The 25933-nt window shown below is 58.6% G+C and overlaps 1 protein-coding gene across 29 annotated transcripts in view; it reads left to right on the top strand.

Moving 5' to 3' along the window:
• The window catches only part of NRXN2 (neurexin 2), a 274548-nt gene that overhangs the window by 147691 nt on the left and 100924 nt on the right, over nt 1–25933 (top strand). For 4 of the 29 annotated variants that reach the window (XM_073351985.1, XM_073351983.1, XM_073351984.1 and 1 more), the window contains exon 1: nt 17027–18112. The exons of the other annotated variants lie outside the window; for them this stretch is intronic. In XM_073351985.1, coding sequence (XP_073208086.1) covers nt 17899–18112 — 214 coding nt within the window. In that variant the 5' untranslated portion in view covers nt 17027–17898. Of the gene's footprint in view, nt 1–17026; nt 18113–25933 lie in introns of those variants that run through there. 29 annotated transcript variants of the gene reach the window in all.

Genomic DNA, 25933 nt, shown 5'->3' with positions numbered 1-25933 from the left:
GGGGCTTGTTGGCACTGTAGGACAGGTGGGTACTGTGGGCTCTGCCCATGGTCCTGGGTCTGGTTCAGCTCTGTGGGGTGGGTCCATGGGCTGAATCTGTGGGTTAGTTAAGCCCTGTGGGGTGGATCGGCTGGGGTGGGTCCATGGGACTGGATCATGGTCTGGTTCAGCTCTGTGGGGTGAGTCTGTGGGGCAGGGTCCATGGTCTGGTTCAGCTCTGTGGGGCTGGATCCGTATGTTGGCTCAGGGCTGTGGGGTAGATCTATGGAGTGTGTGAGTTGGACAGTGCATTGAGTCCACGTCTCAGAGATGCCTCCTGTGACGGCTTCTCAGCATTGCCCAGCAACTGGGCCCAGAGGACTGATCCATTCCCCACAGGCACCCCCTCCCCCCTAAGCAGATCCTGGTGTGGGGCATGGGGCTGGGATCCAGGCTATGGAGAGGGACACCCAGCTTTGTTGGTGGTGTGGGGAGCTCTGCCCACTGGTAATGGGGGTGGGGCATGTGTGAGTGATTCTCATTGGCACTGCATAGTGGGCACTGGAGTGTGGAGAGTCCTAGCTCTGCTCTTGGCCCAAGTCCATCACCAGGGCATCTGATGAGCCCCCAGGAATTCCTGTCCTCTGCGTTGTCCTCTCCCTCTGTAATTCCCTCCTCCCCCGACGCCCTCTACACTGCGCTTTGCACATCTATGTGAGAGGGGAAATATGCTCCGGGAGGGAAGGAGGGAGTGTAAAGGGGAGCCATGGAGGAGGAGTATGAGGGAGTATGAGGCATGGATGGAGATGGAGGTGGATCGAGGAGGAGTATGAAGGAGTTGGGGGAGGCAGCATGGGGCATGGATGGAGAGGGTGAAAGGGGATGGGGGTGGATAGAGGAGGAATATGTGGGAGTGGGAGGTGAAGAGGGGGCAGTATGGGGCATGGATGGAGGAGCAGGATAGAGGAGTGGTGGAGGGTGTGTTTGGGATGGATGGATGGATGGATGGGTAGAGGAGTGGTGTGTGAGGACATGCTGCAGAGCTGAGTCCCAGATCTGAATCCCCCGATGTCCCAGTGCTATTGGGGGCCCTTTCTCATCCTGGCACCCATTTGTCCTCCCTCTGGCCACTCTGTGGTGCTGACCCCCACCTGGGGGCCCCAGTGAGGGCTGAGGTTCCACCCTGCACTGCGATAGATGGGGTGGCAGGCCTGATGTGATGACCTCACTAGTGCTGGGCATGGGGCGTGGGGGGACAGGCTCCCTCAGCGCTGCCAGCTGGATTAATGGGTCTACAGCGCAGGAGCTGCCCTGGGCATCGCTCACACATCGCATGAGCTGAAGGCTCATTTATCTCTTCCCCCCCCCCCATTTTTAAATGGTCATTGTCTGGGCTTTGCTTTGGGGACGTTTCATCTCTGCACTGACAGCCTCCAGCGCCACCTGCTGGAAGAGGCTGGGACTGGAGTAGCTGGGAGCTCCCGCCAGCCAGCACTCCACCCCATTCCCTATGGCGCCCCGTGCTGGGAGAGGCTGGGGCTGGAGTAGCTGGGAGCTCCCCCCAGCCAGCGCTCCACCCCACTCCCTGTGGCGCCCCATGCTGGGGGAGGCTGGGGTTGGAGTAGCTGGGAGCTTGCCGCGCACTCCGTAGGAGATGCTCTCCCTTCACAGTCAGTGCTGACCCCAGTTCCCCAGTACAGCGGGCTGCTGCACTGCTGAAGTTTCCAACTTTGGCTGTAAAAACAACCTGCCCACTTTTGATCATTAAAGAACCACTGAGTAATTAAACTCTCTGCCCCATCCCAGAGGTGGCTGCACCCAGTGCCAGGTGAGGGATTCCTGTATAGACAGCCCCCCATGCCCCTCCCCAGAGGTGGGTGCATCTCCACACTGGGCAAGGGATCCCTCTCATAAGAACCTTTGAGATGCTGTAGAGCAGTTAGTGGCTTGTTGGTTGTTTCAGGCACCTGTGTGACCCTGGGGCTGTGTGTTTGAGGGTTAGGTACTTTGCCCCACCTGCCCCAATCTCCCTCTCACCTTCTCCTCTCTCTGGGCTCTGATCCCTAGGCTGAAGGAGAAGCTCTGCCCCCTACCTCGAGCTGGCAGGCTCTGATGGAACTGTGTGTGTATTGGGGCTGACAGCCCCATCCATTTCAATGAGCCACTGACTGCCTATGGTACCCAAGGATTTGTTAAGGAGTCTCTTGGCTGGAGCCAGGCCAGCTTCGCTCTCTGTTCCCTGCACCGAAGGGGTGTCACAGATTCCTTTGCCCCCTCTCCTCCTCTGTTACAGTGGCATAAACAGCCTGCTCCTCCTTGTCCCATTCTGGTGCCTCTTTGCCAGGGGGTGGCCGGATCAAATCCAGCTCAGGAAGTTAGCTGCCTAGGGCCAGATGGGGGCACCAGCTCATGGGCTGGCTCAGAGCTGCAAGAAAACATCCCAGGCAGCCAGGGGGGCAGTGGGAGATGAGCTTCTCTGTTGACCTGAGAAAGGATGGAGGGTTATGGGGGAGGGTGTGCTGCCAATGCCCAAGTAGAAGCAGTGGCGGCGGGGGGGGGGGGGAGATGAAGGGCACTGGGTAAGAGAATCAGGGCCCAAACCATCAACTGCGGACCAAGGTAGTGTTGGATCTTTCTCTATTTAACTCATTGTAAATCCGGAATAAGTCCCTGCATTGGATCAGAATCTAGCCCTGGCCCCAGTGTAGCTCAGTGGTTTGAGCATTGGCCTGCTAAACCCAGGATTGTGAGTTCAATCCTTGAGGGGGGCCATTTAGGGATCTGGAACAAAAGTGGGAGATTGGTCCTGCTTTGAGCAGGGGGTTGGACTAGATGATCTCCTGAGGTCCCTTCCAACCCTGATATTCTATGATTCTGTGGTCAGTGGGTGACTCTGGATTGACCCTGGGAAGCTGAGGTCAGAATCTGGCCCTGGTCCCAGCCCCATTTCAGTCAGTGGGTGACTCTGGATTGACCCCAGGGAGCTGGGTGTAGAATCTGGCCCTGATCACACTTACTGCCCTCATAAGAAATCCCTCCAACTGCCAATGGATCTCTGCTCTCCCATGGGACTGTGCTAGGAAACCAGCTGGTAAGGGGGCAGCAGGTAGGAGAGAGCCATTAGTGAGCTCCCTGTCACTGCAAGCATTGACCTCCCTACTCCAGCAGCCCTGGCTCTGCAAATACATCTCAGGTGACCTGTGCTTGCAGGCTCCTGCTGCTGCCTTGGAGCATATCAGCAGCTGCAGGGACCATCCGTGCAGGGATTGCTCCCCCATGCCAAGATGCAGACCCTATGGGGCGGGACACGGGGCTGTTAAACAGCAGCAGGGTAATATGAGAAGGGGTATGGAACTGCTGTCAGTGGGGCTTGGCCAGAGCAGGAAGGGTTAACGCCCCAACTCCATGGAGGGAAACAGGCCAGGGGACGCTTTAACCTCAGTTACACCTCTTCTTACTTCACATAGCCTTGGTAACTCAGCGCCCGCTAGCACCGTACTGGAGTCAGCACTGACTGCCTGGGGAGAGCTCCCCCTGCAACACAGCACCCCTACCACGCAGGGGGCCATTGGGGCCAGCACTGACTGCCTGGGGAGAGCCCCCCTGCAGCACAGCACCCCTACCACGCAGGGGGCCATTGGGGCCAGCACTGACTGCCTGGGGAGAGCCCCCCCTGCAGCACAGCACCCCTACCACGCAGGGGGCCACTGGGGCCAGCACTGACTGCCTGGGGAGAGCCCCCCCTGCAGCACAGCACCCCTACCATCCACGGGGCCATTGGGGCCAGCACTGACTGCCTGGGGAGAGCCCCCCTGCAGCACAGCACCCCTACCATCCACGGGGCCACTGGGGCCAGCACTGACTGCAGGGGGAGAGTGTCCCGGTGAGCCTTCAGCCTGCTTCCTGTAGCACAGTGCTCCTAGCACCACATGAGGACATGGGGGGCCAGCACTTACTGCAAGGGGAGAGCGCCTATCACTGAGCTCTTGCCCAACCCCATGGGTTTGGTCTTCCATACAAGCACTGGTGAGATGGGATCAGCCCCAAACGTAACTATTTCCATGGCTCTGGCGTCACCCACAGCACCCTCACTAAATCCCTGTGGCGCTGGAGTCATGTCATTGAGGTCACCTCTATCCCTGAGTCCTGGACAGTATGAATACCTCCCCCAGACGCACTGGGATGACACATCCTACCCTTGGGCCTAGGTGAACCCTAACCCAGCACACACACAAACACTGAGGAGGCCTCGTCCCCTCCAGCAGGGGGCAGCAGGCACATGCATGGGCACACACATGCCCACACTCTCTCTCTGAGCAGGGCTCATTCCCTCCACCAGGGGGCAGCACACAGCTACTCCTGCAGCCTTCAGCCTCCCAGCTGCTTGCAAATGTCATGTCTGGTTGAGGTGCTGGAGTCCTATCACCTGTTTCCCCGTGCTCTGTTCCTTCCGGGGGGGGCAGGCGAGCAGACAGGGGTAGTTGCAGTTGTCCCCAGTGGCAAGATCCCCCTCCCTTGCATGTCTCCCTCTTGTAGAGATCAACCCCCATGCTGATAAATCTTCTCCTGGGATCATGGCATGGCTCATTAGGAGCTGATGGTGAGTCAGGACTCTGGGGTTCTGTTCCCTGCTCTGAGAGGGGAAGGGAGTCTAGTGGTTAGAGCAGGGGGGGCTGGGAGTTCCTTTCGGTGTCTGTGTGCGAGGGGAGGTTGGTTGTGGGGGAGTCCCTTGATTCCTTGTTGCTTTGAGATCCTCTGATGTCGGGTTTTGTGTGTCTGTCCATTCCTGCCCAGCTCTCCCATGCACTGTTCTCTTTCTCTCCCCCGCCTCCCCCTGCCCTGGCAGTGAGCACAGGCCAGGGCCCTGAGCCATGTCCCTTGTGCTGTAAACAGGGCCATTTCCCAGCTGGGCTGTATTTCTCAGCCTGCTCTGTAAATCTGGGGCCAGCCATTAACGCTCTCCTGCTTGATTTACAGCCATTCCCTCTGCCTCGCTCGCTGCACTGCGCGCCTGGAGACCTGCTGGCTTCCGGGGAGGAGGAGGAGGTGGGGGCCCACTGGGTAGAGCAGGGGGCTGGGAGCCCTGCTCCTGGGTTCTGTCCCTGGCTCTGGGAGGGGAGTGGTGCCTAGTGGGTAGAGCAGGGGGCTGGGAACCTGGGTTGTATGGGGTGATTCTGAGCTGGTCTGTGTTCTAGGAGAATGGATGAAGGGCTGCTGTCTGCCTCTCCCTTCCGTGTGTCTGGCCCTGTCCTGGGCAATGGAGTGATTTGCAGGGGCAGGTCAATGGTGGACCCTGGCCATGTCAGGATGTGAGCACCCTAACCCTGGGCAAACCCCAAGCTGCCAGCTGGGAGCCCAGAGTCAGCAGCCTGGCTGTGTGTCCCAGCCCTCATGGCTTACTCACTGCAGGCTGGCCGTGGTCTCAGCTTGCTGCCCCCGCCCTGCCTGCAGCTGTGCTTGCTCTACCAAGAGCAGAATTGCTGATGTGCCAGGAAAGCAGAGAGGGGGTTGCAGGCACAGTGGGACATGGCACCTGCAGAGGTATGTGGCAAGGGGGAGCTCCCAGCTACTGCAGTCCCGGCCTTCGCAAGCAGCGGATGCTGTAAGGAGTGGGGCAGGGTGGTTTCTGTGGCCCTGTGGGTTTGGGAATGCTGGGGGGTTGAGTTCTGTGGGGCTGGGTGGGGACATGGTGGGTTCTGTGGGGCTGGGGCTTGGGCTCGGGGATGCTTCAGGAAGCCAATTAGCCCGACTCTACATCCTCCCCTTTAATCTCTGCATTCATGCCCCTGTGAGCACCGGGGGCTCTGGCAGGAGTGAATGGCCAGTTGCTCCGGCTAAGCAGAAGCGACAAACTCATGGGAGGCTTCTTTAGGGGCATCTGGGACCAGGGGGGCTCTCCCCACAGGAGGTGGGATCACGGGGCTTGGGTGGACACCAAGGATGGGGCAGAAGGGCAGCTCCCCCCAAGCTGGTTCAGTGCCTTGTGGCTGCAGGGCCTGCGTCTGATCTGCCCCTTGACCAAAGAGGATCAGGCAAAGTCAGTGCTTGGCTGGGAGATCTCCAAGGGCCCATGGAGTCTCTCTGCTGGGTTGGTGTGACACTGGCGGGTGCTGTGCTGTAGCAAGTGGGGCAGGGAACCAGTTGGGGGCTCAGTAGGGACGCTGTGGGCCTAGGAGCTGGGGGCTTAGGAGTCCTGACTCCCAGCTTCCTCTGCTTGCACCCCACGCCCCAACCTTCCCAGAGCTGGGGATAGAAACCAGGAGTTCTGACTCCCAGCCTCCCGCTCTAACCACTAGACTCCATTCTCCTCCCTGAGCTGGGATAGAACCTACCAGTGTGAGGGTCAGAGACAGAGAGTAGCGCTCTTTCACTGGAGAGAGATGCCTGGGCCTGTGGGGGAGCATGGGTTAGGTGGCACCCCCCAACCCCCCGCAACATCCAGAGCATGAGATGAGTTGTGCAGGCCTCAGCACTGTCCCTTGCGTGGTGGGCATCCCCTATCACCAGCAGGGAGTCTGGTAATGAGGCCAAGGAGATCTCTTCCCCCGCCCTACTGTCTCTGTCCTGGGGCACACAGAGCTGACTGGCTGCCCTGGCACGCAGGGCTGCAAGCTGGCACCCAGCACCGCTAATGGCAGTTGTGTGTGAGGGAGGCCTGGTCTCTGGCCACCTCTGTTTGGCCCCTGTTGCTGTGCCATTCATCAACAGCCCATCAGTTGCTAATGGGGGTCGGGGGCATGGACCTTCCCCAGTAATTACTGCCCCCTCGCTCTGCCAGGAGCCGTGATGCCAGCACTGCCTTTCATTATTCACCTGGAAGGAGAGAGGCAGGAGCCGCTTCCTGTTACACCTGCAGGGACACAGCTGCCCTGCAGCGCCCCCTGCTGGGACTGGGGTAACCAGGAGTTCCCCTGAAGCCAGGCACTCCTCCCCCACTGCCCATGGCGCTACAGTTAGCACTCCTGCCTCACTTCCTATGGCGCCCCATGCTGGGAGAGGCTAGGGCTGGAGTAGCCAGGAGCTCCCCCCGCAGCCAGCTCCTGCCCTGCTCCCCACAGCACCCCCTGCTGGCAGAAGTGGGAGCTGTGGGGCTGCCCATGCTATATATTCCTCACCCCATTACAGAGCAGGGCTCTGTGCTGATCACCCCCATGCTAGGTTACACAGAAGGGCTGCCTTGGGGGCCAGTATCTTCTGCGCCTTAGATTTCTGCACAGTCACTTAGTTCCTGCCTTGCCAGGCCAGAGCGGAGCAGGGTGTCGGGCTCCCTGTCATACCCCCAGCTGGAGACAAGCAGCTCTGATGCCCTGGCAACAGAGCGGGCATGGGCCATGCCAACATCTGGCAGGAAACAGCTGGACTCTGCTAATTGTTTTTCCTCTTCGCCTCAAAAAGTGGTTATATGGGTTCAGCAGTGGGAGCCTCATCTGCTGTGGGGGAAAAGAGGGTACAAGCAGGGGCTGCTGAACCCTCCACCCCCAGGCAGTCAGGCAGGAATAGAACCCTAGCATCCTGGCTCCTGGGCTGTTCCCCTCCACTGCAAGGGGGCAGATCACCTCCTACAATCCATTTCTCCCCCTGTATCTGCTAAGATCCCTGTGTGCCCATCCCCTTGGTATCTGATGCCCTGGGCACCTGGCTCCCATCATTGCCTGATTCATGTCACACTTCGGGTGTGCTGTTGCTCACACTCCTCTCTGTGAGGGGGAATTGATGGCAGCACAAGGCACCCAGGGCGGCTGCGGGTGCGAATTGTGCACTGTGATGAGGCGCTGATGCTAGAGTTACTAGGAAAGTGGGGTAGAGAGGTACTTGGGAGAAGGGTGGGGAGAACCTGCGTCAGTCTGTGGGGAGCGCAATAGACCCAGCCCCTCCCAGAGCAAGGGGTAGAACCCAGGAGTCCTAGCTCCCAGCCCCCCTGGTCTAACACAGATCCCACCCCCTCCCAGTCCAGTGCCTTAACCACAAGAGCATCCTTGCTGGTTGGTTGGCCTCAGGGTGTGGGGACTGGGTGGCTCAGGGCGGCAGGGAATGGGATCTTTCTCCTTTAGGGGGCGCTGGCTCCAATCCAACCCCATTGTGGAGGGCTGGATGGGGAATGGGACATGGGGTCTTTCCCCTCTGGGGGCGCTGGCTTCAATCCAACCCCATTGTGGAGGGACGGATGGGGAATTGGGCCTTTCCCTTCTGGCCTTTGGCTCTAAGCCTGCCCAACAGCAGGACACTGATTGGCTCAGAGGATGGGGAATGGGTTACGGGGGCTTTCCCCTGTAGGGGCCACCAGTCCCAATCCAGTGTTGGTATGTAGCCCATTCATGTAGTGAGTTTGGCAGCTCTCAGCACAGTTCCCAGCAGGGCAGGCACCCGGGGGCCTGAGACCACCAGTGACGGGCAACGTGAGCTGAGGCTGGGAGCTGGGGCTGCCCTGGATGGCAGTGCTGCTAGTCAGACGGACAGGAACAGGTGCCCAGACGAATGCCCGGGTGGGAGCGCACCTGCTCGCCCTGTTGCTCATTTCCACATGCCTCCTTTCCCTGCATTCCCTCCTTCCTTTGTCTGCTGCTCTCTGTCCCACCCACCCCCATCCCTCTCAGCTCTCTCTGATTATCTCCCTGCGCCAGCCCCTCAGTGTCAGCCAGGGTTGGGGGAGATTAGCAAACCATTTGGGGATATTAACATTTCATTTCTCAGTTGATACAGGCTGGAGGAGAGTGGGGAGCACTGGGCAAGGGAGGAGTGCTGCGGGTGGGCGAGTGCTGGCCGAGGGGTAATGGGACGTCGGGAGGGGAGCTCACTGCCATGCGGGTTCCTCATGGTGTTTGGTATTCTAATGGAGTGTCACTCTGTGTAATTGTGTACGTCCCCGTGTCAGTGCAGGGGACACAATGGCAGGAGCAAAGAGCTTTCGTGAGGGTAATAAACTGGAACAATTTGTATGTGAGCCGTGTGGGGGATTAGACACAGAGAGAGGAGACAGGGAAAGAGAGCTGGGGATAGAACCCAGGAGTTCTGGCTCCCAGCCCCAGTTAAGCAGTGGGGAAGGCTGGGAGCTAGAACACCTGGGTTCTATCCTCAGCACTGGGAGGGAAGTGTGATCTAGGGGGTGAGAGCAAGGGGGTCTGGGAGCCAGGACTCCTGGGTTCTAGCCCCAGCACTGGGTAGGGAGTGGGGTCTAGGGGTTAGAGCAGGAGGAGCTGGATTGTGTTCCTGGCTCTTCCTGTGTGACTTCTTGCAAGTCATTTTCCTTCTGTGTCTATACCAGAGAAGACTTGAGCGGAGCTACATTTTTCAGTGCGAGCTAAAATGTGTGTGCAGAGGCAGATTGCCTTGGAAATTGGTGTCCCACTTCTGGGGCAGGGTTAGAGTGAATGGGGCTGATTTGGGGCTATTTGGTCCAGGAGTTTCCAAGAGAGGCCCCGCTCTCTCAGCACCAGAGCAGTGCATTATATTTGTGCTGAGCTGGGCATCACTTAGACTGTAAGTCTGTGGGGCAGGGACCGTCTGTGCCATAGGGCATGTCTGCATTGGAGGTGTGCAGTGATAGACAAAGGCCCCCAGGCATTTCACAGCCGGGGAGTATTGAGACTAAATCACCAGGAACTGGAGGAAGAATGGGCATGTGGTGGTAGCACAAGAGTGGAAGGTAGAACCTAGGAGTCTGGGGCTGTTATCCCAGCGCCCCCTTCCCTGACAGCGCCCCCTGCAGGCTGGGTAGAAGATTCTCCCCTGCTTGGAGTGGGGTTGAGCTCAGGCCTCCCTTGCGAAGCCCGTGCACGTTGCGTGGCTGCTAACGCTTTCCTTCCAGCAAAAGCGAGACCCACGTTCACCCAAAGGGGGACCCTGCCCCACAAGCGTGGGCTAGGATTCCCTGGGAGATGCCTTTTCCCAGCCCCAGGCACAGCATAAGAGCACGTCTCAGGGTTAGGGCTAGGAATGGGGGGACGGACGGAGGGAGCTGAGGAACTACCTAGCCCCAGCCAGCCAGCCAGCCATCCCTATAACCCTCTCTAGCTCTGTCTATCTAATTACCTAACGAGATCCTCGCCTGCCCTTCCCCCTCTGGGATCTCAGCCCCAGACACCCACTGTGCCCACTCAGCCTGGGGCACAGAGCGGTCAAGAGCAGTGCTGGAGCCCGAGAAGGCCCAGATGTCTTCAGAGCTAATGTGATCATCCAGTGCTAGGTCTGGGAGGGCTAAAGTAGCCAGTGGGTGAGGGAAGATAAACCTCATGCTCCAGCACTTAGCCAGACGTCTCTCTGCTGGGATCAGGAGGGAGCTGCCCCAGGGCAGGGGCCGGGTTCTTATTGCTGCAGTGTTCCTGGCACTGGCCTCTGAAGCGGTTGGCACTTGGATACCTGAGCTGGATGGGCTCCTGGTCTGATCTGGGGTGGCAGTTCCTGTCCCCTCGGTCTGTGGCAGTGCCCCGCTATCATGGCATTGTCAGGCTATTCGCTTTGCAGCCTCCCCTGCATTACTGACACCCCCAGGGGAAACTGCAGCTTCTGTATCAGCTCTGCTTAGCTTTGGGTTCTCAGGTGTTGACTGAATAACGGCAGACCGGAAGAAGGTTACATGAGGCAGGGCCTAAGGGGGAACTGTCTTGGCACCAGAGTGGGAGTCAGGACTCCTGGGGTCTGTCCCCAGCTCGGGGAGGGGAGTTGGGTCTAGTGAATTTGAGCGGGGTCGGGTGGTTCGGAGATCTCAGGTTGGGACTCTGTTGTACCAGGCTCTGCGCATGCATAGGGGGAGACATTCCCTGCCCCAAAGAGCTCATAGGATGAATAAACGATGGTCGGGAGTGGAAATGATTCACCCAGACCATACAGCACCTCAGTGGCAGAGAAGGAAGTAGATCCCAGGAGTCCTGACTCCCAGTCCCCACACTCTAGTCACTAGACCTCCCTCCGCCCCCCAGAGCAGGAAACAGAACTCAGGAGTCCTGGTCGCTCTCCTCTAGCACCTGCAGCCCCATGTCCTGCCCGCGTCACGCTGGTGACTGGCATCTCTCAAAACTTCCCCCCAGGGCCGAGTGTTGGAATGCGCCTCGTAGATTGTGACTGCAGTGCGAGTTCAGTTGTCTCTGGTGCTCACTTTGAGCTGGATTCCACTTTGGTTCCTGCCCGCCCCCGGATGGACGCCCACCCCGTCTGTCATTCTATCCATCTCCTCATATTTATAGCTCGCAAACAGCTCGTGCTGACTGCGAGAGCTTGGTGTGTGGCAAACATGCAGCGTGGGGGGGACACAACATGTGACTCCTCCAACCCCTGCCAGGGGCTTCTGACCCCTTTCCTTTACCAGAGCTGGGAGTGGAACCTGGGAGTCCCCTGCCCCCCACGAACCCACTAAACTCCCCTTCCCTCTGAAAGCTGGGAATGGAACCCAGGAGTCCCAGCTCCCAGCCCCCACATCCCACCCCAGAAATAACTCAGTAGGCCCCACTCCCATCCTAGAGCTGGAGACAGAGCCTAGGAATCTGGACACGCCCGCCCACCCACGCACCCTCCCTGCGCAAACCCTCCTCAGGGAGGCTCCATTGTGTTACCAACACCCATTTGGGGGCAGGAGGGGGAGCATGGAGTGGTGCATGTCCATGGGTTTGTATAGTATCAGGATTACATGTGTGGAGGCAAGGGCAGTTGCATAGCTTGGATCCCAGATGTGTGTGCCAGGATTGTGTGTGTTGTGGGGTTGTGTGGCAGGATTGTGTTTATGGAAGGGTTGTGTAGCAGGGAATGGGGTTGTGTGTGTATCTGTTGGGGTTGTATAGTGAGAATGTGTGTTGGTATGGAGTTGTGTAGTGTGTGAGTGTTGGGGTTATGTAGAGGGAACAGGCTGTGTTAGGGTTGTGTAGTGTATCAGGATTGTATAGAGGGAGTGGGGTGTAGCGTAGTGTGTCGGGGTTGTGCAGAGGAAGCAGGGTGTGTTGGGATTGTGTAGTGTATCGGTGTTGTGTAGAATAGGGTGACCAACTGTCCCGATCTTATAGGGACAGTCCTGATATTTGGGGCTTTGTCTTATATGGGCGCCTATTGTGGGGCATCTCGGGGTCGTGTAGAGGTAACATGGTGCGTCGGGGCCGGGGGCCGGGAAGGGGGAGCGGGATGTGTTGGGGCCGGGAAGGGGGAGTGGGGTGTCTTGGGGTCGTGTAGAGGTAACATGGTGCGTCGGGGGCTGGGAAGGGGCAGCGGGGCCCATTAGGGTCAGGAAAAGATAACACAGCGTGTCAGGGCCAGGAAAGGAGAATGGGGTGCACCAGGGTCGTGTAGCAGGAATGAGGCATGTCGGGGCCATGGAGGGGGAGCAGGGCGTGTCAGGTTCATGTAGAGAATGGGGTGTGTCGGGGTCATGTAGCTTTTCAGGACTGTATAGAGTGGGGTCCTGGTGTGAGGTAGCGGGGGGACCCCTGGGGGCTCGTTGTAGTACTTTATGGGGTCAGGAGCCCTGAGTGCTGTGTTGGTGGACCCAGCGCTAGCTGCAAGGGGAGAGCGCCCCCTGCTGAGGCCCAGCCCTGCTTCCTGCAGTGCCATGGGTCAGAGTCCTCTCCATGGCCGTGTCCAACTCCAGCACTGGCTCGCCCTGGCCCTGCTCAGCCCTCCGTGGGAGCAGTGACTGTGAGGACAGCCGTGCACTCGGGGTGCAGGGCGACGGCTGCATCGGGTGGAAACGGCCAGCTGGGAAATATTCCTTGTTGGTTTAGCTGTGCTGCCCATGAGCAGCAGGACTGACCGCCCCCTCCCAGCCCTGGAGTGCCAGGGGGGATGCTAATGCGCTGGGGCCATGGGCTTTGACCTCCTGGCCTCAGGCAGACATGGAATGAGTTTGAGAAGCCTCAGCCAGCTGGTTCTTGTCACAGAACCGCAGCGCGGTCTGTCTTGGTGCTCTGGGGGGAGAGGGACCTTGGGCAGGGTGTGAAGTCCAGGGCTGGGCTAGCTGGGGGCTGCGTGTCGGGATTGAGGCGTGTGGAATCCGGGACTGGGCTAGCCGGGGGCCAGGTTGGGATTGAGGGGCACCAGCAGAACAGGGCTAGGGATGTTGGCCCCCTTGGGCACACCTGTTACACCTATCCTGCCATTGCCCCTTGCCCAGTACCCCCATGTACAGTGGTCTCCAAACTTTTCAGAGTCACACCCCCCCTTACTGCTGTCCATGCCCCCACTCCTCCTGGAGCTGGGGCTGGGAGTGGGGCTGCAGCTCCCTGGCAGGGGGATGGGACATGGACACGGGTTAGGGGACCGAGGCTGGGGCCAGAGCTGGGGGCGGGGCCAGAGCAGGGCTGGGTGGTCCTCCCTTACCGCCCCCTGTGGGGGCTGGCCTGGGCCCCACCATGCCTCCCCGAATGTTTCTCCGCACAGTTTGGGGACCTCTGCCCTAGTATCTTACATCCACCTGCCCCTCCCTCTGCTTCTCCACCCCCTCCCCATCTGCCACCTTTGCTGATAAATCCCCACCCCCTTAGCCCACCCTCCCCTGTCTCCCCTGAGCGCTGGTGCCCCTCCCCCCTCCTGGCCCAGCTGAGTGGGGGGGTGACATCATGTCAGGATGAGCTCATCGCTGGTGATTTACCACCACCAGGCTGGTGAGCTCAGTTGTCTTCATTAGGGAGAGGTAGTGAGCAGCTGGTAGGCCAGCCATCCCTCTCCCCGCCCAGCCAACCTGGACCCTGCACATGCTCTGACATGGCACCACAGGGAGTGAAGGACAGAGTCCCAGCTGGGGGCACTGCCATAGGGATGTTCACAGCACTGAAGTCCGAGGTGGGAACTGAAAGAACCCTCCTTCCTGGGCGTTTCATCTGACATTTCCATTGGCCAGCAGGGGGCGCTGTAGGGAGCAGGGCAGGTGTGCTGGCTTGGGGGGAAGCTCCCCGGGGAGGGCTGGCAGCAGGGAGGGCTAGCAAATAGAAAACAGCTCCCACCTCCAGCTTTGGGGGGGCCGCTGGCGGACAAGGGTGTGTTGGATGGGAGGGAGAGGGGGGATAATCCAACCACTCCAGGTCTTGGCTATTCTGCAGAAAGCTTGTTCCCCTGCCTCAGCCACTGCTCCCCCCACCCCCAAGAAGAGGCTTGATCCCCCCGTGCCCCCCAACCGTGAGACCCAGCCCTTCCTGCAATGCTGAGTCCCCCAGTGTGCCACATATTTTTCACCCCTCCCTTGCTGCCAAGTGCCCCGTACGCCAATCCTCCTTCCATATGCACATTCCCCTTCCCAAAGCGTGGAGGGATTACACTCGCAGTGAGGGGGCTGTGTGTGTGGTGGAGAGGGTACATTGTTGGGGGGGCTGTGTGCACTAAGGGGTATATTGGCAGTGGGGGGGGCTGCGTGAGGTGGTCAGGACGGGAGTACATTGGTGGGAGGCTGTGTGTCCTAAGGGGGGTACATTGGTGGTGGGGGGTGCACTGGCAGGGGGCTAAGTGTACCAAGAGGGTTACATTGGCAGTGGGGATGCACTGGCGGAGGGCTGTGTGTACTAAGGGGGGTACATTGGCGGTGGGGATGCACTGGCGGGGAGGGCTGTGTGTACTAAGGGGGGTACATTGGTGGGGGGCTGTGTGTACTGATGGGGGTACATTGGCGGTGGGGGGTATACTGGCGTGGGCTGTGTGTACTAAGGGGGGTACATTGGTGGAGGGCTGTGTGTACTGATGGGGGTACATTGGTGGTGGGGGGTGTACTGCTGGGGGGCTGTGTGTACTAAAGGGGGTGTCACGGAGTCCCTGGGCGATGCTCTGGAACTGCTCCCCATGAAGCCAGTCAGGACTCTGGGGCAGTCGCCTTCCTGTGAGCAGCCTGTCTTCAGGACACACAGCTCACACAGCTTCCACCTTCCTGGGTCTGACCTCGGAGCATTCAGCATCCTCTGCCCCTCTGTGAGCTTCCCACAGCGAGTCCGCCCAGGCGGGGCTCCTGGGGAAGCCAGAGGGCCCTGCACCCCAACTTCGCAGTCAGACGTGACTCTCAGCCAGCCAGTAAAACAGAGGTTTATTAGACAACAGGAACATGGTCTAAAACAGAGGTTGTAGGTGCAGAGAACAGGACCCCTCAGCTGGGTCCATTTTGGGGGGCAGTGAGCCAGACAACCATGTCTGCCCTTCACTCCATGTCTCCAGCCAGCCCCAAACTGAAACTCCCTCCAGCCCCCCCTCCCCTGGGCTTTGTCCCTTTCCCAGGCCAGGAGGTCACCTGATTCCTTTGTTCTCCAACCCTTTCGCTCTCACCTTGCAGGGGGGAAGGGCCCAGGCCATCAGTGGCCAGGAAACAGGGTGTTGGCCATTGTCTGTGTCCAAACCCCTGCACACACCTGCCCTCTAGGGCTCTGCAATGATCATACACCCTTACCCCACTCCTAGATACTTAAGAACTGCCTAGGGGAAACTGAGGCAGCCCCACACTATTCAGAGGAAACATTAAGAACAGTCCCACTTCGTCACAGGGGGTACATTGGCAGTGGGGGGCTGTGTGTATTGAGGGGGCTGTGTGTGAGTGGGGTTCACTCTCCTGCCTGCTCCCCCTACCCCGCTCTGGAGACACAGAAGTACCGGCTCTGATCGCCATCGATCCAGCGCTAAATAAATCCTGGGCTCAGCACCCTGCCTCCACACGCAGCCCGTCCAGCCCCCGTCTCTGAGGTCAGTGAGTCTGATCCTTGTCCCCCAGCCCCTCCATTGGGCCCCTATGTCCGGCTTTGTCAGCCCAGCCTGCCCCAGCCCCTGCTGCCCGAGGCCTCTGCCTCCTGGGTGTTTGCACAGCGTCCCCCACAAACACGTCAGGAGGCCGGTGACCTTTGGCAAAGATGGATCAGCAAAGCCAGGGCTGCACTGGAATCCCAGCCCTGCACTGCCTGGACTTTCCCACAGGGGGTGTTGTGGGGAGAGCTCCCAGCTACTCCGGTCCCAGCAGGGGGAGCTGTGGGACACAGCACAGGAGCAGTGTGTGTGTGTGGCTGATCCTGGCCTCTCCAGTGGACAAATTCCCTGGGCAGTGGGGTTGGCTGGAGAGCTAAGCCATCACGCTTGCCCCTGCCTCCACTGGGCCTGTGCTCAGCCCTCCCCTCACTCATCCTCTGGTCCCACAGCCGCCTGTATTTTTATCTCTGTCAGATTTTTCATTAGCCTTGGGCTACGGGGAGAAAAACAGCCTCCCCCCCTTCCCCGGCCACCAACCCCAGTGTACAGTATTTAATTATTTGTCAGTGATACCCCGCAATCTCTAGCTGGGGGAAAAAAGCAAACTGCTCTAGGGAAAACATTGTGCTTGTGTTTGCACGCCTGTGTGTGCGCGCACACCTCTATGTGTGTGCGCATGCTTGTGTGTGTGTGTGTGCATGCACCTGTGTGTGTGTGTGTGTACCTTTGTGTCTCTGTATGTGTGGGGTTTGGGGTGGGGTGCAGAAGCTCAGAGCGGGGGAGCAAGGTGTTTGGGGGGAAGACATGATCACTTTGAATGGGGGAAGGGCAGTATGCAGCAGAGGACCCCCATGGGGGGGGGTCTCTCTCCCCTACAGAGGGGAGGGAAGATCTTAGTTTGGAGGGGCGAGTGGGTAAGTAATCAGGCATTGGGGGTATATTGTGCCAGGACTCAGTCTGTAGGTTGCATCCCAACCTTGCCCAAAAGGCAAAGGGGTGGGGATCCAGAATGGGAAGCAACGAAGATACAGGGGGTCGGTTCTGGTCTCAGGGAGGGGGTGAAGGTCTAGGGGGTGGACTCCAGCCCACGGCTGCTGCTGCTGCTAGGGGTTGGGGGAAGAATTGAAGATGGAGGAGAGCTAGGGAGCGAGAAAGAGATCAGGGAGGGGAGAGGTGCATCTGTAAAGAGATCTCACAAGCTCTCCCTCCCTTTGAAAGCAAGGAGGGCTGGGGGGCGGGGGCGCCTCAGTAATTCAGGAGCCTTGGGGGGGGGGTGCCAGGTGCAATGAATTAAGGAGCTTGGAAACGCTGTCATTAGATTTCAGAGCGATTCGGTGCTCTGGTCCTCCCCCCTCCCCTCCCTCCGCCGACCCCCCTTCTTCGCTCCCTCCTTCTAGCCGTCCCTCTCCTCTGCAGCACACTCCAGCGAGCGCTGTGCCATTCCACTCGGCTCCCCCCTCTCGCTCTCTCTCTCGGTGCACTGCCTTCGCCTTCATCCTTTTCATTCTTCTCCTTCGCCAGCCCCCCTCCATCTGCAATTCTTACCCCCATCTCTCCTTCGCCGGCCCCCTCCATCGGCAATCCTTCGCCCCAGCCATCGCTTGCCCTGACGCCTCCTCGGCTCCATGTCCCTGCCCTGAATTCAAAGGCTTTTTTCCTCTTCACATCCTTCCCTTGCCTTTTTTCATTTGTTTATTTTCTTCTCTTCCTTCTCCTATCTGTCTCCATCCCTCCATCCTGCCCCCCTTGAAGGATGATGCACAACTCTAATTGAAACCCATCCTTTCCTCATTTATTCAATTTTTTTTTTTGCACTAGTCCTCTGGCTTTTTTCTCTCATTCCTCTTTTCCCTGGATGTTGGGGACCCTTTGATGCTTCCCCACCCGCCTCGTCCCACTCCCGTCCTCCCCTCCCAGGGGAAGCTGGATGTACAGTGCTGCCGCCGGATACTGAAGGATGGGGACTTCTCTGTGAATCAAGGAGTGTGGAAGTGGAGGTGGGGGAGGAGAGGAGAGGAGTCCTGAGCCGTCTGCCATCCATCCGTGGATCTGACCCCGGAGTTTATTTTTTTACCACTTTGGATTTTTTTTTTTGACGGGGGGGTTAACAATTTTTCATTCCCCCCCCCCTACACACACTTTTCGGTGTTTTTTGCCAGGTGGATTTTTGGTGATTTGGGAGGTGTTTTTCTCCCATCGGTGAGCAAACCCGCGGTATGGACGGCGTTGTGCCTGGGATCTGACACCGTGACTCCCCTGGGGGCCACCCGCCCCTCCCTGGCGCCCTGCGCCATGAGGAGGAGGAGCAGGGGTGGGGGCGCAGGGCAGGGGGCACCATGGGCTGTGCTCGTGGCTGCGGCTCTGGCGGCTCTGGCTGGGCCAGCTGGGGCAGCACGAGTGTCCTCCAGCCTCAGCACCACACACCACGTGCACCACTTCCACAACAAGCACGGCACGGTGCCCATCGCCATCAACCGCACCCCCTTCCTCACCCGCGGCGGCCACGGTAAGTGGGGACCTTCCCCAGCTACCCCCTCTTCCCTTCCAATATCGCCTCTCCCTCCCCAGTGTCCCAACTCCCTCCCCAGCATCTCCTCCTGTCCCCCGTATCCACCAGGTACCCCTCCCTCCTCATCCCTTCCCAGGTATTCCCTTCTCCCCCAATATCCACCAGGCATCTCCTCCTCCTTTCCCTCCTCCCCTGGTATCCCCTTCTCCCCCAATATCCACCTCTCTCCCCTCCTCCTCCCCTGGTATCCCCTACTCCCCCAATATCCACCAGGCATCCCCGCCGCCCTCCTCCATCCTCCTCCCCTGGTATACCATAGTCCCCCAATATCCACCTCTCTCCCCTCCTCCTCCCCTGGTATCCCCTACTCCCCCAATATCCACCAGGCATCTCCTCCTCCTTTCCCTCCTCCCCTGGTATCCCCTACTCCCCCAATATCCACCAGGCATCCCCGCCGCCCTCCTCCATCCTCCTCCCCTGGTATACCATAGTCCCCCAATATCCACCTCTCTCCCCTCCTCCTCCCCTGGTATCCCCTACTCCCTCAATATCCAGATATCCCTGCCTCCCTCCCCTCTTCCTTCCTCAGTAGCCCCTCCTTCCCAGTATCCCTTTCTTCCTCCCCTGGTATCCCCTACTCCTCCCCATGTCCACCAGGTACCTCTCATCCCTCTCCTCCTTCCCCCCAGTATCCCCTACTCCTTTACCTAGTCCTTCCTCGATATTCTCTATTCTCCCGCTCATGTGCACCTGATGTGCCCTTCTCCCTCCCCTACTCTTCCCCAGGTATTCCCCCCCCCCGATATTCCATTCTGTCCCCCATATTCTCCAGGTATTGCCTTCTCCCTCCCCTGATCCTTCCTCAGTATCCCCTCCTCCCTCCACAGTATGCCCTCTTCTCCCCATATCCACCAGGTATCCCTCCTCCCTCCCCTGCTCTTCCCCTGGTTATCTACTCTTTCCTTGGTATTCTTTATCCTCTCCCCATAGCCACCTTGTGTGCCCTTCTCCCTCCCCTGTTTCTTCCCCAGTATCTCCTCCTTCCCTGTATCCCCTACTCCCTCCCCCCATACCCACCAGATATCCTTTCCTCTCTCTCCTACTCTTCCCCTGGTATGTCTTCTTCCCTCCCCTGTATTCCCTCTTCTTTCCTCAGTATCCAAGAGTATCCCTTGTTTCCCCAATATCCCCATCTCCCTGTTTTCCTCCTCCTCCTCCTCCATCCCTAGTTTTCCTTCCTCTCTCCCCAGTATCCATATTTCCCCCAATATTCCCTCCTCCCTCCCTGGTATCCTCTCCTTCCCAGATTTCTCATGGTGCCCATTGCTGTCAGTCACATCCCCTTCCTCACTCATAGTGGTCACAGTAAGTAGGGACCCTTCTCTTCTTCTGGTATCTCCTCCACCCTCCCCTCTGATATCCCTCCTTCCCCTGGTATCCCCCAGTATAGCCTTCTCCCTCCTCCCCATACCATCCTTCCTCCCTTGATATCCCCCAGTATCTCCTCCTTCCGAGCACCCACACAGTGCCCATCGCCGTCAACCATAGGCCCTTCCTCTCCTATGGTGGCCACAGTAAGGGGGAGTTTTCCTTTCTTCCGTTATCCCCTCCTTCCTCCCTCACTGATGTCCTCTTCTTCCCCCTGTATGCTCTTCTGCCTCCTCCACGTACCATCCAACCCCCTGCACAGTGCCCATTGCCATCAACTGCACACCTTTCCTCACCCATGGTATCCATGGCAGAGACTCTTCCTTCCTCTGGTATCCCCTCCTTTTTCCCCTGCACCCCATAACCTTCCCTGGTATTCTCTCTGGTATTTCCCTCCTTCTTCCCCCCCGCCATAACCTTCCCTGGTATCCCTTCCTGTATCCCTTCCTCCTTTTCCCCCCATAATCTTCCCTGGTATCCTCTCCGGTATCCCCTCTGTCCCCACCCCTCCATAACCTTCTTTGGTATCCCCTCCTTTCTATCTCCTGCACATTGCCCATAACCCTCGGACACATACCCTTCTTCACCCATGGCAGCCATGGTAGGTGAGGACCCCTCCTCCCTGGTATCCCCTCTGCTATCCACTTCCTCCGCCCTTGTTGGTATCCCCTCCTCCCCCACACAGCATCCTCTGCCATCCACCACACACCTTTCCTCACCTGCAGTGGGCATGGTAATTGAGCAGCTCCCTTCCTCCATGGTATCCCTCCTTCCTCCTCCCACACATAGTGCCTCTTGCCATTTACCACACTCCCTTCCTTACCTGCAGCACGCAAAGTAGGTGAGGCCCCCTCACCTACTGGTATCCCTCCCTCCTTCCCCATATGGTATGCAATCCTGCTTCTCATGGTCTCTCTCCTCAGTATCCCCACCTCCCCTCTTCCCTCCCTGTGTCCCCTCTCTCCCTCTTCCCCTCACAGTGCATTCCTCTTCCTAGTATCCCCTCCCATCTTGGTATCCCCTTCCTCCCCTCCCCTCCCTCCACTCAAGATACCTCCCTCCCTCTGCCCCCATCGGATCTCCTCTTCCTCACCCTCCCCTCACAGTGCATCCCCCAGTATCCGACCCTCTTTCCCCTCCCAGTATCTCCTCCTCCCTTCTCCCCAGTGGCTCCATCTCCCCATGTATCTCTCCAGTCCTTCCTGTCATTGATGAATCCTGCTCCCCTCCCCTAGTGTTCCTTCCCTCTTCTGATCTCACCCTTCTCCTCCACTCCTGGAATTCCACACACACCCCATATCCCTCCTCCCTCCCATCCCTGTTCCCAACCCCCACTGGTTTCAGGAAGGGCAGGGGAGGGACCCCAGCCAGGCATTGCTGGTCATCTGGAGTGTCATGAAGAGAGCTTCTTGTACCTGGTCAACTTTTCAGCTCATCCCTGCCCTGCTGGCATTGCCAGCTGAGCCCTAGCAAACTTGTATCACAGGTTAGGTGTGGGTCTTGGGGTCAATGCATCCCCTCTGGTCTGTATAGCTGAGTCCTGGCAAACCTGTCTCAGATTTTGAGGGTGGAGAGCTGTATTGTGGGTTCCTTGGCACTTTTGCTGAGCCCTGAAAAATGTGTGTTATGGGTGAGGGGGTGGGAATGGCGGGGAGGGTCCTGTTGTCAATGCATCCCCTTTGGTCTGTTCCATACCTGAGCCCCGGCAAACTCGTGTTGTGGGTAGGGGGAGGAAAGCGGGGAGGGCCCTGCCATCAATGTGTCATCTGTACTGGGTGCCCTAGCTGAGCCTGGCACACTCATCTCAGATCTCAAACGGGTGGGGGCACTGATGGCTGCTGCACTGACCCTGAACAAACTCCGCTCATGTGTCCAGGGGTCTCTATGCCCCACATGGTGCTAGTTGCCTGCCTGAACGCTCATGCACTTGGAATGTGGATTGGGGTTGGGGGAACCCCCTGCTCTTCCTGGCCAGTATCCCTCCCACACATTAGCATCCATTTCAGCCCCACTCACCATCAGCTGAGCCGTTGCAAACTCCTCTCATTCCCCTCTGCCCCCAAAGCATCCATCCCCCAGGGCAATTGTTCCTTCCCCTGAGCACGATTCCGCCCATTCCCAGGGCAGTGCCCCCAAACCTTAGCACTCTCTGAGCAAGTGAGCTGAAGCATGGGTTTGTGGGGGGTTGTGCCAGCTGTGCCCAGCCCCACTCTGGCTGTGGGGAGAGGGGGAGTGTGTGGGCAGAGGGGGTAAGTGCTGGGGTCAGGTGTGGGGATGGGGGGCATGTGAGGGGAGCACTGGGCAGGGGGGAATGGGGGGAGCGCTGGAGTCAGGTGTGGGGATGGGGTTGAGGGAAGCACTGGAGGGGTGTGTGGGGAGTGCTGGAGTCACGTTTGGGGGTGAGGGGAGCACTGGGGGGGAGTATGGGGGAGCGCTGGAGTCAGGTGTGGGGATGGGGGGTGAGTGTTAGGGGAGCATGGGGGAGGGAGGAGTGTGGGGGAGCGCTGGGGGAGTGAAATGAGTCTTGGGGGTGGAAGCACTAGCTGCCTTTTACAAACACAATCCCCCCAATCATGCAACACCCTGTCAGCTATCTAGCCCCTGCCCCACATGTGTGGGGATGGGATGGTCCCAGGTGACAGAGTGAGACATTGATGCTTGGAGGGCAGCATTACACTCAGGGCGAATTCCCCCCCCCCCATCACTCCTTCCTGCTTTGGGGATCAGAGAGGGCTCCGAAGAGCTAACTCACACCCACCGGCGGGGGGATAGGTATCAGTAACTCCATTGTACAGAGGAAGAAACTGAGGCACAGAGAGTGGAAGGGACTTGCCCTACTAGATCCAGGGATAGAACCCAGTCCCGCCTCCTCTGACCCACCTGATCTCACCCCCCTCCCAGAGCTGGGGATAGAACCCAGGAGTCCTGGCTCCCATCCCCACCACTAAAACACTTCCTGTTGGTTGCTGGACCCCCCCATCCTTGACCCCCTGGATCCCTAGAAGCTGGTGTGTGCTCACAGCTGATGGGGGGTGGGTACTGGTGAGGGGGGGCTGTGCCATTGGGGGAAGGGGTAGGTTCCCCTAGTCTCTGGGAATGGATTATGTGGTTTCTTTAGTGCTTGGCTTTACATCCTGTTGAAGATGGTGGGGTGGGGGGGCATGGAGATGAAGGAAGGGATGAAAAAGAGACCAGCTTGGGAGGGGGGGCTGCCTGTCGTGGTAAGTAGGTAGCTCTCCCCGCCTTGCACAATATGTAACACCTGGGCTGCCCAGCTGGCTAATTGGTGCTTGGTGGCTGCTGGGAGCACTGAACCCCCACCCCTGCCCACGGATAGCCTGTGGAGAGTGGGGCATCGGGTTAGGACCACCCACATAGGGGTGTCCTGCCAGCATCCCCCCAGATCCCCACACACCTGGCCTTCTCCATCATGTCCAGAGGGCCCCACTTCCTGCCTCTCTGATTACTGCAGTCAGTTCCCCCTGTCCAGGCGGCAGGATTATCTCCTATGTGAGGAGGGGAAAGGAGTGGGGTCTGGTGGACAGGATTGGGGCTAGGGGGGCCAAGACTCCAGGGTTCTATCCCCTGGTCCTGGCCGTTTCAGTGTTGCTATTATTCCAGTCTCTGTCCATCTTGAGCCAGGCCCCTACCCCTGTTAGCTAATGAGCCAGGCCTGGGCCTAGGCCTAGTGATGAGCTCAACTTGGATTAGCCAGGTCAGCAGGGTGTGTGTGCTCAGGACCCAGACAGCCCCACCATGACCTGACTGTACAAGGGGTCCTCCAGTCCCCCCTGGGCATGGGCTCGATGTGAGCAGTGGGTAACTGCTCTGACCTAGTGTGAAAGGAGGTGCTCTTGTGGGGGGCTTCCAGCCTGCCCATGGTGGCTCTTCCTCTAGCATCTCTTTGGAGGAAACAGCTCCCACTCTTAGCTGCCCCTGACAGTGTGGGTGCCCCCATGCTGCCAGCATCTCTGCCTGGCTGGGAGTGAAAGGCCTGGGCAGGTCTCTGCAGAGCCAAGGGGGATTCAGTTACTCAGGAAGACAGTGCTTGGCAGTGGATTTTGCCTGCAGCTTTGCTTGCCCCCTTAGCCCCCCTCCCCCTCCACAGCTGCAGTTGTGGCCAAGTGAAGCAGGGGGGCTCTGAGCATGGGGATCTGCAGCCGAGGTCTGCTCTCTCTCCCTTGGCTGCCAGCGGTGCTGGAGCTGCTGGCCCTGGTGCTGAAAGGGCCTGAGAGCCTGACCAGGTGGGAGTCTGTGCTAAGCAGCCTGGGGCCTTGTTCGGGGCTTGGATGGGAGACCCCCCCCCAGCACTCTCCCAGGTGGGTCAGTGCTGAGGTGAAGGGAGGGAGGGATGGAGGGGGTGCTGTCCGCTCAGAGTCAGTTCTGACCCCAGTGCCCCAGCATGGCACTAGGGGGTGAGGCAGCTCACTAGGGGGAAGTCTCCTCTAGGCCAGTGCTGGCCCCAGCATGGGGGGGCGCTGTGCTGCAAGGAGGTGTGTCTAACCTGTCGGGTTTGTACTCGGTTCCTTGGCTCATCCAGGCCGTGGGAGGTGAGTGTGGGATTAAGATCATCTCCCCCCAATATAGCCTTCAGACCCATGACACCTTGCCAGCTGTGCATGATTAATGGCATGGAGCAACCCCTCCCCTCACCTTATGGGGGCCTTGTGGGGTGTGCAGGACAGGTGCTGCCCCTCCTCCCATTCCACTATCTCTGCAAGGATTTCTCTCTCTCCTTTCTCTTTTTCCCTTCCCTCTCTCTGTCACTCCTTTGTCTCCATCTCTCTCTTCCCCTTTTCTTCTGCCCTTTTCTCTTACCTCACTTTCACATTCTTCTTTCTTCGCTGCCTCCCTTTCTCTGCCATTTTCCTTCCCCTCCCCCAGTCCCTCTTCTCCGTCCCACCTTGGCTTCCTTCTTTGTCTCCTTCTCCTCTTGTTCTCCTTCTTCCTTTCATTCCCTCCCCTTCTCTCCCTTCCCCTCCCCCCACCTTGCCTCCTCTCCTCCATTTCCACCTCCCCGCTCTCTCCTGTCCTCTCACTCTTTCATTCCTCATCTACCTTCCCCATAATGCAGATGTGGGATCCCCAGACCCCTCTTGCCCCAAGATGGAGACAGAGGGAGGCGAGGATCTCCTTGGCCATGCCAACGTGCCCCTCTCCCTTGTCTGCTCTTCTGTCATTAAGCTCTGGCAGAGCAGCCCCTCGAATTCCCCCAGCGAGCAGGCAGATGCTGAGCCTGCAGTATCCAGCAGGGAGAGCAGGGGGAGGCAGGGTTTGCAGGCGCACATCAAAGCAAGGACAGATTCCTCCCCGGTGGGGGACAGGGAACTTTGGTTTGTCCGTCCTGGCTCACTGGACATGCACAGAATCCAAGGGACAGAGGCCCTGACAGCTGGCTGGGGACACAATCCTGGAAAGCATGACCCTGCTGCCTTGGGGTATGGTGGGGGTATGACACAGGAGGGAATAGGGGAAAGTACTGCAAATCTGTGGGGTGTGTGGGGGGACACAGGAGGGAATGAGGGAATGTACTGCAAGTCTAGGAGGTGGAGGATCTGAGAGTCAGGACTCCTGGTTCTGTCCCTGGCTCTACGAGGGGAGTGGGGACTAGTGGGAGCCAGGATTCCTGGGTTCTATTCCAATTCTGGGAGGGGTCTCTAGTGGTTACAGCAGGAGACCAGGCTCATTAGTGGGTAGGATCTGGGTGTCTGCTCCATCCTTGGCAGGACAGTTGCCCTGCTTTCCATCCCTCTGGCAAACAGTTGGTGGCCTCCCTGAATTCCCAGCCAGCAGGCGATTTATGGCATTAAACCGCTCGTTAATTATTACTCAAGCATGCAGTTTAATATGCTAATCAACACAGCCCCGGCTCGGGCCCATGGTTATGGCACCGTGACACTATTTACGGTATGTCCTGCTCCAGGTTACAGAAGCCCAACGATTTATGGGCCTCACGCACAGATGGCTTTATTAATTAATTGCTGCTCCCCACGTGGCTCGCTGTGGCTCACGGAGGCCAGGGTCACTGTCCAGAGCCCCAGCTAACCTGAGACCCTCACAGGCCCTGCATCCCACAGAGCTAGTGAGCGTGCAGCTCCATGGGGCCCAATATGCCATGGGCTTTGTACTTCTCCATCGACCTCCATCATCTACCTGCTATCTATCTCCAGCCAAAGGCCAGCTTCTGTTCTACTTCTGAGATGCCCATCACTGTGGAGCTGAGCCCAGCTCCAGACTTGGTAACCATTGAAGAGTCTATAAGCCCCTGGGAAGGAAGTTGTAGCTACAGAGCTGTGAAAAGAGCCTCTGAGTCCTGGGCCCCAGCTCTAGGCACTAAACCCACTGCCCTCCCACAGCTGGCGCTAGAACCCAGGAGTCCTGACTCCCAGC

The sequence above is a fragment of the Lepidochelys kempii genome, chromosome 7 (assembly GCF_965140265.1).
Source record: "Lepidochelys kempii isolate rLepKem1 chromosome 7, rLepKem1.hap2, whole genome shotgun sequence".
In the NCBI taxonomy this organism is placed as follows: domain Eukaryota; kingdom Metazoa; phylum Chordata; order Testudines; family Cheloniidae; genus Lepidochelys; species Lepidochelys kempii.
The sequence above is the reverse complement of the archived record's forward strand: the minus strand, read 5'-3'. Positions and strand labels throughout refer to the sequence as shown.